This window comes from Fomitopsis serialis (genome assembly GCF_022376445.1).
Source record: "Fomitopsis serialis strain Sig1Antser10 chromosome Unknown B0H18scaffold_161, whole genome shotgun sequence".
NCBI lineage: Eukaryota > Fungi > Basidiomycota > Agaricomycetes > Polyporales > Fomitopsidaceae > Fomitopsis > Fomitopsis serialis.
Genome location: NW_025955121.1, coordinates 1 through 19,138, shown reverse-complemented (window position 1 = coordinate 19,138; position 19,138 = coordinate 1). Strand labels below are relative to the sequence as shown.

The following is a 19,138-nucleotide window of genomic DNA, read 5'->3' as shown; positions in this document are numbered from 1 at the left end:
TTTCCACTTTCCATATAACATGAAAGGACCCAACATGAGTAGCTGATATTTTATCATCACATGTAAAAGGAAACAGTTGCAGCAAATGAGAGTACTCCCAAAGTCATATTATTGACTAGAGATCCATAAAAGGACAGCCATATATTGGCTCAGAATCCATTGTAATATGGCCTCTTCACTGTTGCTTAGTAAGCAATGCAAGTCTGCATTATTTCCATGGCAACCATGACTTCTTCTGAGCCCAATCAGGAAGAAATCACAGCATACACTGCAATATGAGTGATAGTAGACATTGCACAAACAGACACCACTGTCAATACATTTTTGCCCATATGAACAAGCCAAGAGCTGCCTATTCTATCTTCACATACCAAGGGCCGTTGCATGAGAATAGGATGATGGTAGTGCATACAGACATTAGATATGCTCCAGGCAAAAATTATATGAGCAATTAACAACCAAGCATAGCACCATCATACTGTATAATTGGCACTGCTTCATATTGATACAATCAGTCAAAGACATGCTTATACTGGACTGGGACAATAGAGCTGCAGACATCAGGCTGTGAACTCTGCATTAGCACATCTGAGATGTACTGTCATGCATTGGCCTACAACAGTCAGCACAATATGATGTCATGGATCATCTGATTTTATCTCATTTCCTACCATTTATCTAGCATTGCAGAGACCATCAAAGCATTGATCACCTATGTGTGGTGTCCCTACTTTATGACATTGCTAGCCTATAGACTTTCTAGCAACAGTAGTAGATGCACAACACAACTTGTACAATGTCTTTCTATCACTTTCTAGGATCAGTACAGTGTCATAAAGCTCTGTGAACCCATAATATTGATAGCTATGCCATTCACATGTGAGACAAGCCAATATTATGAACATACTCAGCATTAACTATGGCCTTTGTGCCACAGGTGTTCACCATTTTCTGCATATGCCATTGCCTGCCAAAGGGTTTAGACATGAGCCAATCAATACTTATAGCAAGCAGTACAAGGTGAGTGGAATCATACAGAATATTCCCTTGTTTATCCGCATTTTCTGAGCCCAGACACAGCAGATAACTCGGACTTTCCATTTTGAGAAGGTCAGGTACCACATATGGCATGTTTCATTCAGGTCTCATATAGCCATACAATCCATAGGCAGTTGGCAAGCATCACAGGAAACACAAACAAAGTGAAAGAACCAGTGTGTACAGAGGAATATGTATTTTATTTTGCTTTGTGAATGGTGGGTGCCATGTTTATATGAATCCATGGGAAGGCATACTATGTACATCCTCTCTGACATCATATACATGACTGGGAATATTCCCAACTGTTTTTTGGGAGACCATAGCACAGCAAATACAGTGTCACTAATGAGCTTGTGGCTTGCTTTCAAACTCAGCCCAATAGCCTGCCTTTGCAGGGCCTATTGAAGAGTTGAACTGAACAGAATAGCCTAGGATCCTGTCTGGAGCTGCCAGTCCCTGAGAATTCCAGGTGATAATGGTGCTTACAAGATGGACCAAGACTCATTGAAAGAGTGGCTTGTATCAGGCTATGCATGGGAAACTCTGCATTATTATATGTTTTCTGCCATATGGCCTCAACAGTCAACCCAATACAAATCCATAGTACTATCTAATTTTTCTCTGATTTTCCTGCTATTTATCCAGTCCTGCAGAGGCCATGCATGGCCAACTTCCCAAATGGGCAGGGGACTAACCATATATGGCAGTTTTGTATGTTTGATATCCTCCACCTCACATAGCCCATACATGTGGAACTGTCTTGTACAAGAATTTTGCTTATATCCCCAGTGTCACTTGCCAAGGTCAGTACTCTGTGAAAAACAACAAGAACACCTAATCTGGGCACCCTTGTCAGTACTCAAGGGGCATTCCATGGAGAAGCAATATTTTGGGATTTTTCTGCATTTAATGGGGTTCTAGTAAGAGCTCAGTTAGTGTGGCTTGAAGCCATCAAAAACTCGGCATGACAAGCTGAGACTGAAAGATTACTTTGAAAGGGAACATTTGTCAGCATTTTAGCCAATGGGAGTGCTCCAAAATCCCCTTTGAGTGACCGGAGTCGTCAACAGGCCGGAATTCCGGCCTGTCGACGACTCCGCTTCGGCAACGGGCGCTTAACCGAGCGCTTAGGAAGCGATGTAAGTGCACACTGTTACTGCAGCACAATTCACTTGTTTTGGGGTCAAGAAAATGCGGATTAATCAGACAATATTCCAGGATATATGTGGAGCATCCCTGAGCATATTTACAAATGGAGAAGATTCCCTATATGGTCATTCAGTGCTGAGACATCAAAACATGCATGTTATTACCATTTTTCCCCACCAATAGCTGTGCTGTGCAACTTCCAGACACATCCATGCATTGTAAACTATGCACATATCTATACAGGTCATAGGCAATGTGTTTCAGAGACAACAAGCCATTCATATCTGCACAGTCACTTGTGATTCTCTGAATGTTGTCCTTTGTTCTGCATTCCTCCAATGTATGATTAACCCTTGAAATGATGGGCTATCAAATGAGTTTATCATCTCTATAACCTCTATAAGAGTTGATTAGATTTCAGTCAGTGTATCCCAGTCAAATGCCACATTCATGCATGTGTTTCTCTGTTTCCTGAATTTCAAACAACTGGGCAAGTCATACTAGTGATATATTGTGGGGGCCTCCATACAAGATGAATTGCCTTCATATACAAGGCAATACAGATGAGTCTGATTACACATAATATTCCCTGATTTAATCTGCATTTTGTGAGCCCAGACTGAGCAGGTTAAGCAAAATTACCATTTTAGGAAGGTCAGCTACCCTATTTAGCAGGTTTGAGATGTCAGAGAATCTGTGGGCAGCATATAGGCTTCAAAAAAGAGACTTTTGAGGTGAAAAGGGATGCACTCATGTGCACAGAGGCATTTGCATGTTTTTTTGTTTTGTGAATTGTGCCATGACCAGTGAAGGTAATGGGCAAGTCACAGCAGCTATAGACTCTATGACATCATACCTATCACAGAGATTATTTTGGGAATTTTCCGCATTTTAGTGAGGCCACAGTACAGCAGGTACAGTGCCACTAAGGAGCCTGTGGCTGAGATTCAAACTCAGCCCAAAACCTCGGCAGCCTGCCTGATTAGGGCAGAAAAGGGGCTATTGCACCAATCAGAGCAGCTCGGCATCCCTCTCGTGCCGTTCGGAGGTGCAACCGTGCCAAATTTCCGCACGGTTGCACCTCCGAATGGCATCTGGGCGCTTGATGGGCGCTTAGTAAGTGATGTAGACTGTTACTGTGCTTAAGAGAGCTTGTTTAGACTCAGAAAAAAGCGGAAAATTGAGACAATATTAAAAATGATCCAGGCAATGTGAATGAAGCTGTCTATGGCATGGGTTTGACATCAGATAAGACAGCATTCTCAATAACCTGGTAAGATGGTTGCTGTGGCCCCAGTGAGCTTATATAAGCCTGCTACTTCACTCTTGGAACTGCTCATGTACTGGACAACCCTATAAGATGGTAGTGTAAGTACACATTCAGGTATGTATCCCTAGATTGTCTCTGTGAGCAAGACAAAGCCAGCAGTGGATGCATAATTACCATATGGAGTATGTGACCTTCCCAAAGAGGAATCATACACAAACAGGGGCATGTAGGGCTCAGAAAAATGCAGAAAATCTATAAAATATACAGACACATCAAAGACAAGTGTATGATTGCCTTGAGCTGCAATGGTTACCATTAAATTGTATGCAAGGGCCATAATATGGCAAAAGATGCTCAGATTACCCATTATAGTCCTTGTTACCTGTATTATTGAAGCTACTGAGTAGTCCACAGTGTCTGAACTACACATATACATTGCAGTGTACATATAGACCATATTTGAGTCATAAACAAGCAGATTGAATCTGCAGAGGCACATGTGCATTTTTTTTGCTTTGCTTTTCCTGGGTTAGCCAGCCACTGTATGCACTCAGTAAAATCCCTGTATACTCTCTGCATGAAGGGCTATCAGATGAGTATACTATGTATACTATGCTTTGTTACTGGCTGAGACTATATAGGCCCTACAGTGTGTGAGCACTTGGAGCAATGGCCCACCAAGCTGCCGGTCACATGATATGTTTACCAGTTTCCTTATTGGGGGAACTGCTAAGGTGTTTCATGGGCCTCATATCCATAACTGAGCGCTTAGCCACTGCATTTGTTTGTATCTGTTGGTCCAAGTCGCGTCGTCTGGGAGTCTGAAATTTCAGACTCAGATAAGCAACCCATACTAACAGTTACTTATCTCTGCTTATCAGGGTGGCTGCAAGTCACGTGCACTGTGGGAACAAACTGCCATTCCGGAGGAATCACTAAGGCATTTCATGGTGGTCCATCATAAGAACAATACCTTCGTACCTCAGGGATCATAATCTGTATACACAGTAGTTCATAGAAGGTGCAATGTCTTATGGGAAACTGTTCGGTTGTTAAGTCACAATGCACTGCATGTTACGACAATGTCTGTTTCATTTTATTTTACTTTGTTGACTTGTACTATACTAATGTGAGCGTAACCTCTCACGAGCACGCACCTTTGGCATTTGGCTTGCTCTGTACCCGGTCCGGTTCAACCCGGACTATCACATGTACTCTGTGACTCGTTCTGACTCCCTCTGACCTGGTATGACTCATACCCCTGACTCCTAGTGACTCATCCCTCCCCCTCTTGTCTCTGATTGGCTTACTATACTTGACTCGTCCTGGGCCCTGCCCTGAACTCCTCATGTATATAAGCTTGTGTACTTTAGAGGTTGAACCCTCAGTTTGACCTGGTTTGATCTATAGAAGTGTTCTGCTTTGCGATACTCCAGTGTGAACAACACCCCGCTTGACCTGCTAGACGTGCTTAGCAGTGTCCTTGAAACATCCTCTACTGCCACAGACAATTGAATAGCCTAAGACCCAAGCTCAAGGGTTAGGTTGTGAGCTAGTGCTCAGGGTGTCACACTTTGCGTAACACTGCACAGTACTTGGATATGGTTAGCTGTAGCACCAATTAAGGGCATTTCCTGATATGGAGAATATGCCCAATCAGGCAATACTCGCTGGGCCACATCAAATCACATGCCCTATCCCCACCAGTGAGTGAACCTGCATGAATGTAGAGCCACTGTGACTAGCTTGCATTTATCTACAGCGGAATAAAGAGCACAAGCTCTTACAGTTGTACAAATGTGTCATAGAGTCAGTGTAATAAGCATTCTAAGTATACATATTGACTTTTGGATTTGGAAATACCTGCTTATGACCTAGGCCGCTACGTACATTTTTCCCTCTGTCACTATGTGACCAGTGTTTCTATGCAGGGGCATTCTGCAGAGGTGTTCCCAAACATGTTCTGGGAACATATCTCCTAGTCAATCAGACATTCTCCATGTTTTCCATCCTACAACAGGTGCAGTTCTGCCTCACAACCATGCCAACACAGTAGAAACTCAGGGCCATGCCGCTGCTCTGAGCATGTGACTGTGGGGCAGTTTGTAGACTGCATTGAATATATGCACAGTGTGGTAAGCTTTGTTGAACCATTGCTGATATCTTTGTTTCATGCTGATTCATCATGCACATATAGCACTTTGCTAATGATGGTGCACTCTGCCATGTGTCTGTACCTCCACTGCAATGAGCCATAGCTCTGCTTCATCATAGATAATGATGAACCAAAGCACATCCCTAGATGAGTACTTGTACGACACCCAAAACCCCTGTACATTGTAAATGTGAGAGGCAGTATGTCTGCTACCTGCAGATCATGTACTGAGCTTGTGTGTTGTGTACAAGTGATGGTTTCATAGGACGTGTATGCTTGAAAGCGCCATGTCATATTTTCTCCTTCATAAGTGATGGTGTCCACCTAGACACCAGCACTGCAACATGGTCATGTGACATGCCCAGTACTTGCTGGTGTTCAATTCTGGTCTCCACCAGTGGTGTCTGCCTACCCAATGTCTGTGCCTTTTGCATCCTTGGTTCCCTCCTGTCCTCTCTGCTCTCATCTGTGTCCAGAGGAGGCTGGAGCCCCTCAGGGATGTAAATTCATCCATGGCTCGTATCAATGACAAGTTGGCAGAAGCCATAGGTGGCGGTATTGCAGAAGAGAACAAAGCCAAATTGGCAAGGAACCTGGTATGTGTTCCTCAGTGCTTCAGTGGACAAATTATCTCATAGTGTAAGCCAGCTTGATCAAAGAAAGTCTTGTGTCCATTACACATCCAGCTCTTTCCGGTCTGACTTCTGCTCAGATGGATGCCCAAAGACACCTCCAGAGACCAGAAGCATTGTCCTGTTCCCAAACTGCCCAGCACTTCTGAGCTCTCTCTTCATTGAGTGGAGCCAGAAGATGGACCTTCTGGCTGTTGCAAGTATGGCATGATGACAACCGTCTTGGAGGCTTCTCATGGCATGACCCGAGGTGGGCAGAGCAGTCCCTGCACTCTGTAGAAGCAGCAGCCAGTGAGTTCATCTTCTTTGGGATATTGAAGAGTGTACTGAGTTGAGTGTATGTGATATCAGTGGAGTCTCATACAGGAGACATTGATATGGTGGGCAAGGTATACCTCTGGCACTGGGGGGAGGAAAGGTACACAGCACAGCTCATTTCCTGCTCATTGTAAAGGATGGTGGACAACAGCATGTCCTGAAATTTGATGGTGCAGGCCAATGGGGGGCAGGTAAGCCTTCATTGTTTGGCGACTGCACAACTAGGGAGATCTGATGTATTCTGAGCAGGACTGTGAGGAGAAAATGTGCCCCTTGTGCGGTCTTGCAAGGGAACAGAGCTGATGCCACCCCACAGCCCACTAAGGGTGCAGGTCTGAAGCTGGTTAAGAGCAAGATTGTTTTCCACCAAGACCACAAAATGCCCAAGCAGAAATCACATTGAAGTGACTCACAGGCATCCAAGGGTTTGTGAAATCTGGATGTTGAGATGATAGTCACTGACATGATCTCATGCCCTAGGACCCCCCATCCAGGGCATGTCAGAATCCAGAAGACTGCTGAGTGTCCTTGGACCCGAACCATGTGAAGAGTCATAGGAAGTTACCAGCCTGCAAATTTTGTGCCAAAAGACAGCAGAAGTGTACGTCTATCAACAGTCCATCACCCACCCCCTCTGGCAGCAGGTGTTCATCCTGTCCAGAAAATCCACATGTTTCTGTACTCACTCATTCTTTCACATTACGATCCCTGAGGTATGAAGGTATTGTTCTTATGATGGACCACCATGAAATGCCTTAGTGATTCCTCCAGAATGGCAGTTTGTTCCCACAGTGCACATGACTTGCAGCCACCCTGATAAGCAGAGATAAGTAACTGTTAGTATGGGTTGCTTATCTGAGCCTGAAATTTCAGACTCCCAGACAACGCGGCTTGACCAACAGATACAAACAAATGCAGTGGTTAAGCACTCTGTTATGGATATGAGGCCCATGAAACACCTTAGCAGTTCCCCCAATAAGGAAACTGGTGAACACATCATGTGACTGGTAGCTTGGGGCCCACTGCTGCAAGCACTCACACACTGTAGGGGCTATATAGTCTCAGCCAGTAACAAATCATAGTATACATAGTATATTCATCTGATAGTCATGATGATGACTGCAGGTGCAGTACTAGTGTCCATACTATCACACATAATGTATGGGGAGAACATGTGGATGCATCACATGATACATGAACAGTGATACAGTGTTACAATCCCTGAGGTACGAAGGAATCATTCTTATGACTGGAGAGAATGTAACACTTAGCATGGAGCCCAATGTGGCAGGTTTTTCCCACAGTGCATGTGACTCTTTGAGTGCCAGATAACCAAGGATAAGTAAGACTTACTATGCTATCATTAGCTGAGTTTCAATTTTCAGACTCCCAGACCACACGACTTGCACCAACACACCCAAACAAATGCTGTGGCTGACAATTCCCCATGGATATGGCTCCTGTAACATCTAGCTTGGAGCCCAATATGGAAAGTGGTGAACATGGCATGTCACCTAACCAGCAGCACTGGGCTCCAATATATTTGATCACTTTTTGCAACAGTAAGCACCCACAAATGGATATGACAATTGTATAGTCAACTTGTAGCCCTTTTTCATAGAGTCTACAGTAATTTTGTTGGGCCCCAGTTGTGGCTAGTTAGGCCAGAAAATGCAAAATACAAAAAATCACAAGTGACTTTGCAGAATTGAAACAGCTCATTTTCACCTTACACATGTAGCACATGAGTCATACAGTATAGCCATGTGTGTCAGACATCATGAAAATGCTTTATGGTACCAATACAGAACTCAGAATGGGCAAGGACAGCTAATTTGATGCATGGTATTATTGCTTACCTTCCATATATGGTAGCATATTGTAAACATCACAGACCTGATTAACATGCCATAGTACTCTATGAATATCTTCTGATTTATCTGCAATTTATGAACCACCAGACATTCATTTTATGGAGAATTACTGGATTTGGCAGGTTACTCACCATTTAGGGCAATGTGAGCTTTTGTGATGCTTCTTGTGCAAAAGCCCTCCCACAACTTGCCTGGAATGTGTATTTTCCTGGATAATCAGTTACAGATCACTGAGTATGTATACATATCTCTGTTGCACCAGAAAAGGCACAATGGCCATTGTGTCTAGCCAGTCACATGATCCATGACATGCAGTCGCAGCACTCGCAGTGATAAAACACCACTGCGAGTGCTGCAACCGCACATCGTGGATCATGTGACTGTGAAAAAGTGGTCAAAAGTGCGCAGAACATTCATTCTGAGGACAAAACCTACTGTTTTGGGCCCAGAAAATTGTATAAATTCCCAATAAAGTTCAGGAACCTCAGTACAGCTATCCTAGAGTATTTCAAAGTCAGTTGGGACCAACATCATCTCAATTGAGGATCCCACAGGGCTGCCAGTTAGATTTCAAGATACAGTAGTAACAGTACTGCATTGGGTGTTACCTATAGCCACTCTATGATACCTTGGAGTGATTTGCTTAAATTGAGAGCACAATGTTTGATGTTTGAGGATTCACACAGTGTGATATTGAGGTATCCAGTATATATGTGGCTTGGTGAGTTAGAGTATGCAGTTAACAATGTCACTAGACACAGCCATGTGTGCTCTGATATATATTCACAATAACAACACAGTGGTTCTACTATTTTCACCAGCAACTGCCTTATGTAACACCCTGACCCAATGAGTGTAGGAATGTATACTGTTCTTGTTGTCCTTGATACAGACAGAGAGCAGACAAAGACAATGGTTGAGAAAATTACAAATGCCTATAGGTATGGAAAGATCCACATTGGGACACATGAACACTGATGTGCATATAGCCCTGGGATTCATGGAAAGAAGCATCAGCAACTGTTAATGTCACAATAACATTTCAAGAGTTGGACACAGTACATATATATTAATGCATGTATGCTGATTAATGATTCTCCATATGCCAGTTGGTTGAACTGATGCATTCATCCACTCTGAATGTTCTGTCATTTCTACAGTATCTACTGGGCCCACAAGGCATTGCCCAGTGTATGATTGCCAATTGGGAGGGCACCTGCCACAAGTAGTTATAAAGATAGCTCCTGCTTCACAGACCCTCTCATAATTTCCCTAGCCTTCATAGTTCCTTATGCTATACATGGAACAAATCATGAACATGTGCAGGATATTCATTCTAGGCCACATAACCTCCTTGTATAGGCTCAGAAAAGTCCAAACACCCCAGAAAATCAGTGAAGCACATATCAGTGGTCATTGTGCTCACCCAAAGCTATGGCAGCACTTACCATACTTTGATATGGGACTACAGCTAACTCATTTCAAGGGGTGCAAGATATATGCAGACTGCCTGCTGCTATGAAAAAAAACAATGATGTTGATGATAAAATTCTTGTTTACAATTTCTTGCTCTCCATTGAATATTCATAACTTCCTGTGACAGATCCTCAGGTCATGAATTAGGGAATTTTGGCAGTAACATAGCTTTGATAATCTGCGGATGTCCTCATTTGTTAGCAATGTGGACTCCTTAGTTCAAATTGTGAGGCACCTTTTGAACAGTAGGTACCCACCTAATGCATTTAGCAGATTTCTGTTAGTAGATTGTTACATATACCTGGATTGACAGTAACATAGAGTTATTCAGGATAAGGGATGAGGAGAGGAATGCAGATGATAATTCCAGTATACTGCATCAAGAACATGTGACTTACTGTTTTTCATAGCATGAGCCATAATTCATGAAGAGGTATCATGGGTGTACCAAAATCAGCATGGTTGACATGAACAGACTCTGACATTGGGAGGTCTAGGCCAATGTAGTATCAATTTGTAGGGAAGTATGACTTACTCAGTTCAAATGATACAATTGTTTGTGATAATTGTTGTTATTGAGTGACTAACAGTCCCTAGACAGATTCCATGATACAATCATCTCCCACTCATAACATAATATTATTGTTCAGTGTTTTTAGACAGTGCATAATGCCCAGACATGGTGACAGGGCAGCTCAGGTACAGTTGGGCAAGAACAAGTCTGTGTCCACACATATCATTGGATAATGGCTGTATAGCAATACTGGCATAGCTATCTATGATCAGTAAAAGTTCTGATGAAGAGATATGCACATTTGGGATTCAATGCTCTGTGTCTTGTGGTACTGCAATGAGGAATGAGCTGAGCAACAATAATGGAAGCACCTCTGTTACTACTATAATACTTCTTGATGATTTCAATATGGCCTGCACAAGGTTATTGTTATTGTCACAATTTGACAACTACTTGATAAAGCATGGAAGTTAGTCTCACAGAGTAGGATATATCAATGCATTTGATAAGTGAGATTCAAGCAATCATTTTATGAGCCAGAAGACAAACTACACAGACAATACAACTGGGATCATATTGCCATGCATGGTCCACTCCCCAGCAAGTTCTATTACCATATATGGGCAAGAAATTGTGGTAACTCACCTCAACTTCATTTACTGAACAGGCCCTAAAGTAACTAGCTACTCACAGTAGCCATACAGTGACAGGAACAAATTTTGCAGCTCGATCTTCATGCCTGCCATGTTACACAGGCCAGGGGGCGAGCTGAACAGTGGGGAGCAGGGCCACACATGTCGACGGGGAGGAGCATGGATGCAACAAGGTAGGTCTCATTTAGGTAGCAGTGATGTCATTTAAATGGGATTAATATTGAATCACTAATGTATTTTAGATCAACTTAAACCCCATACACTTTTAACCTGATCCTGTGCTAAGCTGTTGCTTAGCCAATAGATTAGCCAAGTAGGGGATCAGTAGAGCTAATCCACACATGTTAAGCCATAGATTAGCCATAGTTAGTCCATATCTAATCCCATTGTAATCCATTGGTTAGACTTGCTGAGATGCTGCTTAGCCATTGGATTACCCATGGCTAAGTAATATCTGATCCATGTCTTAACCATAGATTAGCCATGCTTAGCTATGACTTGGGCAAGAGATTAACAAGTAAATCAGGCTAAACAGAGTTGGTAGACTTTCAATCTTATCCACTGCTATGCGCGTGCTTGCGTACAACCGCTTCACGCGGCGGGACTGCTTCGTGCTCGCCGCGGCACTCTCCTTCGGGCTTGGGGACATCCTCATGTCCGACTTCCTCACGTACCTCTTCGCGGGCATGCGCACAAACAACAAGGGCCTGCAGGGCTTCCTCGACAGCATCACGATCGTGCTCAGCACGCCTTGTGAGTCCCGCATCTCCCCTCTTACGGCGCCTCGCTGAGTCGTCCTCGCGGTGTGCAGTCTTGATCACAGGCCTGATCACGGTGCTCCTCAACTTGATCCTCCCGCAGGAGGATGACCAGAACGGGGACGACAACGATGTCATCGAGCGCGGCATCGAGCGCGAGGTCGTGCACGTCGAGGCGGCGGAGCGCGGGCACGACGAGAAGACAATCTAGTGGATGGAGGTGTACGCAAAAATCTAATGGGATATCGGAAATGTAATGACGCGGAAAGGGGTGTAGCGTACATGGCTAGAAGAAATGCTCAGCCTAATGGAATGGTTCGCAGTCATCTGGAGCGGTAGGACAGATAACAGGCTGGTGATTGGTTCGTGCTGGCGATGCCATTGGCTGCGCGATCTACATGCATACTTTTTGTGGGCCTTGATCAAGCCTGGATGACGTCCTTATCTCGCACTCGAAGCATCTGCTGGCTCTCCGCCATGCCCAGGGGCGAAGGAAGGGTATCTAGTCGATCGTCGGTTCGCTCACTGGCTCAGACAGTCTTAAGTTCTGACCATCGCCATGCCCCGCAGAGTGCTCATCGGGTTTGGCGTCAACGTGGACGCGGTGGCAGGGTGGTAAGTCCGAGCATACCCATCTGGCGTTGATCGCGAGGACAAGACAGTCCGTAACCGTGACGCACTGGCAGGCTCGGGTCGTACGGGGGCGAAGATTCAGTGTTGGACATATCCAGGGTATGTACATGCCTTTGAGCTGGTGCGCACCGGGGAGCTGGCAGGTCTGACTCGCGGATGCATGCAAGGGCCTGTACTCGGGCGAGGTTGGTGTGCCGCGCCTGTTGAAGCTGTTCAGGAAATCCGGGGTCAAGACGACATGGTTCATCCCCGGTGGGTTCCAGTTGCTCAACCGAAGTGTGTCAGGGTAGCTCCGCGGAGCTGGGGCACTCACGGACGCACAGGACACAGTCTGGAGACGTTCCCGGAGCAGATGGCCGCCGTCAGAGACGCGGGGCACGAGATGTATGTAGCTTTGCATCATCCGTGACAACAGCCTTTTGGATTATCACCGACACGGACCTACAGCGGGCTACACAGGTACTCGCATGAGGTACGTGCATCAGACAAGAGGTGATCAGCTGGAACTGTGGATGGCTGATGGCGGAGAACCCTGTCTCGATGACGCCCGAGCAGCAGAAGGACATCCTCGAGTACACGTACGACCTCCTGACGGTGTTCAACAACAGCATCCCGCCAAAGGGGAGTGTCGCGCCGTGGTGGGAGACGAGCGCGGAGGGCACGATGCTGCTGATCGACAAGGGGATCAAATACGGTACGGGCTGTCCTTGAGAGTACCCGTGCTGGCTCGTTGACACAGTCCTCCCAGATCATTCGCACATGGCTCACGAGTGAGCAGCAGCACGGATGTGAGAAGTGCTGGCTAACACTTACTCGGATCATGTGTAGCTCGCAGGCATACTACCTGCGTGACCAGGATACGTGGACGAAGATCGACTACATGGCCAAGGCTGAGGCGTGGATGAAGCCGCTGCAACGAGGGAACATCACCGGATTGGTGGAGCTACCTGCTAACTGGTTCGAACCACTCTCATTCGAGATCCACAACGACTTGTGCTCACCGTTGCGCGTCTGGGACAGGTATTTGGATGATCTTCCGCCAATGATGTGCGTGTTCCACACGCACGCATCAAGCACCATTCTCATCATCTCGGTCTGGTAGGTTTATCAAGGGAAGCACAAACTCACATGGATGGGTCAACTGCCGAGACGTCGAGCAACTCTGGAAGGACACCTTCACCTACCTCTACCAGGAGGAAGAGGATTTCATCTTCCCTATCACAATCCATCCCGACGTCAGCGGGTACGTGTCCTGTATGTTGAACCTCACCAGGACTGATCGCGACCGCTACCACGCAGTCGCCCGCATGTCTTGCTCATGCTGGAGTGCTTCATTGAGTGGGTCAACACCCACGAGAATGTACACAGGAGTGGTCCCATGGGGACAAGCTTGTGGACACGGTGAGATTGAGGTTCGCCAATGCGACAAGACTACATCATGATGCCGTCCATCAAGTCCATTCAGAGATACACATAGCAAGAAGGAGCGGTCTTAGGTCATACGTTAGGTGAACATTGTGCGCAGCCTCGAATTCGTCCACACCAAGAAACAGCAACCAATCCCGCCAGCCTACGTACTAAATTCCACAACAGAATCTGGATGCTTCGTTAGCCCTGGCATACCACAAGATTTGGCAATCTCTTACCACCCCATGCCCTGCTCTCGTTCGGGGAGATGGGACTGTACAGACCTCTAATGAACGTCGCAGACCTGGACTGCATCGCTTGCAATGTCTTCGCGTTTTCTATGAGCAGATGAAGAGCGCAGACATCGAGGGCTATGGAGTGGTAGGCATTCGGTTCGCTCTTGTTCTCGAGAGGTTGCAGTGCCTCGGCCAGCACGAAATGGTCCCTGATGGCTCTTCTGGATGTCCTATGATCCTGCAGATCAAACTGGTTAGTCGTGACAACACCAAGTGATCTAGTATGGGCTCACATTTCGAAGGTAGAAATCAAACGTTAGGATGAAGTGTACCAATACCCACAGCAACATGTGTCTGTGGTTAACGCGCTGGCCCTTCACATTATTGAGGGCCTTTGTATAGCCCAAGGACACCCGGACTTCCGGTATGGAGAGCCCGGTGAGCTCTTTGTCAATGGTAGGGCGGCAACGGGCGAACCACCACGCCAAGAGATTCTCAACATAGTGCCGACTCTCCACCACACTGTGACCCACCCCGGCGGTCTCCTCCAGCAGGACACCATTAATTGCGAGGATTTTGTCCTCTGTCGGGGTGTTGCCGCTGAGGATAGGGCTGATTGCCGCCTTCAACTGCGCCCCTGAGCGGGCTGGTGGCAGGGCGTTGACTGGAGCAGGGGGGGGAGCAGGAAGGCCCGGGGGCACAGGAAGGGGCGCAGGAGGGGGGATAGCAACCGGAGCCGTTCTAGAGACGGCGACGTCAGGGACTGCATTGGCGGCGTTGATGGCTGCGTTGGTGGCCGCCGCCACCATCGCCTGCGTTCCCACCAGGGTGATCGATACGATGACTCGATGCATTCCGACGGGTGGAGTGATGTCCAGTACCCTCGACAGGTAAGCTGTATATACGCATCAATAGCCCGCTGAGCAGTAGGAAATGACCTAGACCGGTTCTTTTCAGAATGTCTGCCCGCCAAAGACATTTGTGGTAGTAGTGGTACTCATATGGATATGGAAGTATTTGGAGGTCATGCCCGGGCCTGGACCCCTTCTTTCCAGGCCGATGTCAGGCTCTGCACACCAAAAGGCATTGTGAAGTCTCTCACCAATTGCTTCTCGAGTAAGGAGGCCGCCAGGGTACGGAGCTTCCCTCTTCCTCTTCGCTGCCTGGAGCTGACTTGCAGGAACAGGACCCGAGAGCCATGTCTCTAGGCTCAATGTCACTTATGAATGGAATCATATATGGCAAGCTAATCTCTCGATGACACTCGTCGTGGGATGTCCACCTCCTGCCGACCGCTCCGTCTCCTGCTTTTCGCGGTGTTGATCCCACCTGAAGTCCCATTATCTGTGCACTCTGACACGAGAAGACCAGAATCTCAGCATTGCAAGCGCGGAGTTCCCTAGTAGATGTAATCAACAGTCTAGAATGGTGTACATAATGGCGACGAAGACATAACCATGCAGGTAGATTTGACGGCAGAGACAGCCAAAGGAAAGTTACCTGCCTATGGTTACCGTACATGCTCTTCTCGCACGGCTCTGCTGCAGCACGTCCTGGTGTCCGCCTCAGCGGAAGCAAACACATGATTCTGGAACTTCGAGTTGTGTGTGAGAGACGTCCGTCAATTTACCGTCAAAGCCAAACAAACGCTGCCCACGACCCAACCAAGCCGCGTCGATAAGTGATTCAACATCCTCATTTGTCAAGCCTCAGGCCTCAGGCTTACAACACCCATACCCTCGAGAGCGCTTGAGCCTAGGGCTCTTCTGCCCCGACTTGACGTCGTCGCAGTCAAACTCAAACCGTGCCCTCGGATTTTGAGTGGCGATGAATTCTGGGACCCCACTTAGGCTGTCCCGAATTGGAAGAGCGTGCGCGAAGACACCCCACTTTGAGAGCCACACCTTATCTGCGGATCTCTAGTCAGCTGCCTGGACAGTGTGCACTCCGGGGACTTCCCTCTTGACGACTCTTCCCATGCTGGCAAAAACTTTGTGTTACGTTTTGGTTATGTTGACTGTGCATGTATGCCAGTGTGTTTCCGATAGACAGCGGACTGGTAGGCCTATGGGACTTTAGGGTGTCAGCGTGCTACTGCTTTTGGCTCCTGATCTTGGTTTTCTGCGTGCCGTGCCAGACCGGGTTCAGCTTCGCTGTCTGTGAACTGTGACACCAAATTCTCCTGGACAAAGGGCAACTGAGACGCAGTCCTCTGGCTTGGACGATAACAGGCGGTGTCGGCCCTCCTTATCGCACGTCGCGCACCGGTGCTACCATGACGGCAGACAGCAATGTCATCTCACGTTGACCTAAGGTCTCCACATCTGTAATCGGCATGTGGTGCCCGGCATCGCGCTTTGGAGAGTTCACTTCCTCATGGCATTATGTCTTCCGTTCAGGTGTTGGGTACGCAGATTGGTCGCGGTTCCTTTGCGCTTGCGGCTTGCATGAGTGCTCAGTCTACGGATTTTGTACCATGCACGTACCTACCAAAACCTTCGTACTGCAAAGAAATGGGCGGGAATGCATGGTGAAGTCCAATTGAGTAGGTCTCCTATGGCGGCCTGTTTGTTTCAATATTCGGAGCGCATGAAGTAGAGTAGCACTCACAAAAATGTATACACGCATTCACGAGAAGTACAGAAACTCACGAAGAGAATGGATGAGCACGATGCCTATACGAAATGTTAATGAGTACTCACAAAAGTTGGCCTTGCACAACATGCGCGCGTGGGTGTGATTCAGTCACCGCTTGTCACGAAGTGACGCGTGAGTGTGCAGCCTTAGCACACCTCCAGCTCTCATCGTCGAAGAGGACCCAAGTGATGATAGCATACCGGAGTGCCGCAGTATCAGGTCCTTTGCTAATCAGCGAGAAACATGGGTGCCACAAATTGTGAGTAGAGGTCTTCTAGGCCGTCGTAGAAAGAGTGCGAGCGGTCAGGAAAGAATAGCGAGATGTCTAGGAGTGGACATGGAGGTTTCCTATTAGGATGCCTGGGAGAGGCGGTCCCGAGACTACAACAAGTGGACAGGTGTTTGTCAAGCCCAGAAGGAGTGCGAACCGAGAGCCTTGCTCTTGACAACAAAAGCAAAGCAAAGCCATACAAGGAACAAGAGGCCTCCAGATAGGAGCGCACTGAAGAAGATCGGCATGCGGTCGTTGCCGCGGGCATTGAGAGTAGAGCATGTCAAGAGACGAGGGCTCCGGACGGGTGCATCGGGTGAGGAGCAGGAATGTTCCAGAGCGGGGATGTATAATGCGCCTCTGTCCGGGACGAGTTGTAACGGAACGCGCTCACGCAACCATGTCAGGGTGCTTTCCCAATCCGAATAACTGGGGTCGTTCATCGGCAATCCTTGCTTCAATACCACTCGCGACCTCGCCGGCCGCGCCCTGTTGTTCTGCTTGTCTCCTTTCAGGCTTTGGCAAGGCGACTCCCAGCTGCCACCCAGTTGCAGGCCGCGGAGCAATAAGGAACGTTGTGTCGCGTGTACCATGAGCGAGACAGGCTGTCCAGGCTCGTGGCGACACCTACAGGGTCTATGTGTTCACTCAAGCTATAGCTCTAAGAGCACGGCGAGAATGAACGGTGAGCAGGACAACTCACATTATTGCGTCTCACTCTACTCATTGGGGACCAGCCCTCATCGCGATGTGATTTCCTCCATGGGCCCATGCCTACATTCACACGGCGCGTCGTAATCTCAATGCCTTGCATGCGCGTCCCATTGGTCTTCTGCAGGGGAGCGACGACTGGTCGAGCACAATGCAGACGCGCTCTGACCAGAGCGAGGAAGATCGAAGCTAGTCTAATATGGCCTCTTCTAGTGCGGGAGGTCGGTCGCATAAGCCAATGTTGAATAGGGGAGACCATCGGGTATGTCAGATACGGAGCCCCGGAAGCAAGTAGTCAGTTCTGTCGAGAACACAAGTCGTGGGCGGAAGCAAGGTCGTGATGGTTCGTCGTTGGAGCACGTGCAGAACGAGCGCCAATCCCCGCCCAGGCTCTCGCGTGTGACTTGGACAAGCCAAGCGCCTGTAAGTACTCGCTCTCGCTGGTACGAAGTTGTTTATCCTCCTTGAACCCTCATGCGCACCGACACCAATTCTTGATAGACTAGTGTGTCAGCTGTTTCCCATCCGAGGAAAACTTTCAGAATAGAGAAAATTGACCAACTGACCGAGAAAGTCCTGTCAAAGTGCACTAGGGTCTCTGCGCACTGCCCGCCATGTCCGACTCCCATACAAGTCCCAAAACTGCCTTCGACCAGCCCAACAATGGCGGTCCCAGAACATGTGCATCCCTGACTGATCCACTGGTTCTGACCAGGTTCTAACGACGACTCAGAGCTCGCGTACCTCGCCTGTATGCGAGTAAGCCCTCGGAGGCCATCAGGAAAAGGGTCATTCTGCTTACGGGTTCTGACGGTTGCTGAGCGCTGATCCGCTGAGCGAGAGTGATGCCAAACCGTTAGATAGTGTTAGCATATAACGTGGCCGTCAGACATTTCACACATAAGATACATTTCTTGTACATTGCTGACGACTGATGTTCTGACTATGCTAACGGGTAACACTCATGTGAAGGGTAATCTACGTACTTGTTGAAATAGGAAATAGAACGAGTTGAATGCTACATGTGAGTATGAGAAATCAAAATCAGTGGGCAGACGAGTTGGACCGTAAACGGGGGCATGAACCAGTCCGATCTCATTCGCCGTCAAGCAATCTTGGTTTGACAACCCACATACCAGTCACAGAGTCGGGCTCGGCACCAACAGGGAAGAACCATTCAACAAGTGCACCCGGATAGGTGATTTCGTTATGAGAGAAAGAGATGAAGGCGAGCACGCGGCCGACCAACAACCCTCCCATGATATCGTCATCAGAACCAACCTGGATGAGCACTGTGTCCCACCGCTCATAATTGCCATACCAGTGCAGATGACTGCGGATCATTTCGCAATGCATGCCACCAGGTCCACAGAGCTCGCTTGGGGTGTAGAAGAATGCGCGCG

General features: G+C 47.5%; 4 protein-coding genes across 4 annotated transcripts; 2 read left to right on the top strand and 2 right to left on the bottom strand.

Moving 5' to 3' along the window:
- Nucleotides 1-11,648: 11,648 nt before the first annotated feature.
- On the top strand, nucleotides 11,649-12,051 carry B0H18DRAFT_959872 (uncharacterized protein; the record flags this gene model as incomplete). Its single annotated transcript, XM_048042867.1, has 2 exons — nucleotides 11,649-11,835; nucleotides 11,894-12,051. 2 exons carry the CDS (start codon nucleotides 11,649-11,651, stop codon nucleotides 12,049-12,051), a joined length of 345 nt encoding a protein of 114 aa, XP_047886537.1.
- Nucleotides 12,052-12,359: 308 nt separating this feature from the next.
- On the top strand, nucleotides 12,360-14,142 carry B0H18DRAFT_915774 (glycoside hydrolase/deacetylase). The gene is made up of 11 exons (XM_048041591.1): nucleotides 12,360-12,455; nucleotides 12,527-12,572; nucleotides 12,641-12,725; nucleotides 12,797-12,857; nucleotides 12,921-12,945; nucleotides 13,002-13,167; nucleotides 13,222-13,243; nucleotides 13,302-13,430; nucleotides 13,494-13,520; nucleotides 13,576-13,716; nucleotides 13,773-14,142. The coding sequence occupies exons 1-11, from the start codon at nucleotides 12,400-12,402 to the stop codon at nucleotides 13,876-13,878; spliced, it is 864 nt and encodes a 287-aa protein (XP_047886536.1). The 5' UTR covers nucleotides 12,360-12,399; the 3' UTR covers nucleotides 13,879-14,142.
- Nucleotides 14,082-14,970, bottom strand: B0H18DRAFT_1125611 (uncharacterized protein; the record flags this gene model as incomplete). Its single annotated transcript, XM_048035037.1, has 2 exons — nucleotides 14,082-14,354; nucleotides 14,410-14,970. 2 exons carry the CDS (start codon nucleotides 14,968-14,970, stop codon nucleotides 14,082-14,084), a joined length of 834 nt encoding a protein of 277 aa, XP_047886535.1.
- A 3,860-nt stretch (nucleotides 14,971-18,830) lies between these two features.
- On the bottom strand, nucleotides 18,831-19,133 carry B0H18DRAFT_887125 (uncharacterized protein; the record flags this gene model as incomplete). Its single annotated transcript, XM_048041155.1, has 1 exon — nucleotides 18,831-19,133. A coding segment is annotated over one exon (303 nt), but the record flags the coding sequence as incomplete, so codon positions are not given.
- Between the last annotated feature and the right edge of the window lie 5 nt (nucleotides 19,134-19,138).

What these genes read in the sequence shown, in the direction of transcription:
- B0H18DRAFT_915774 (XM_048041591.1), top strand. Translation starts at nt 12,400, where the DNA reads ATGCCCCGCAGAGTGCTCATCGGGTTTGGCGTCAACGTGGACGCGGTG. An exon ending in CGACAAGGGGATCAAATACG is followed by an intron (nt 13,168 to 13,221) that starts GTACGGGCTGTC and finishes CAGTCCTCCCAG; the next exon opens with ATCATTCGCACATGGCTCAC. An exon ending in CATTCGCACATGGCTCACGA is followed by an intron (nt 13,244 to 13,301) that starts GTGAGCAGCAGC and finishes GATCATGTGTAG; the next exon opens with CTCGCAGGCATACTACCTGC.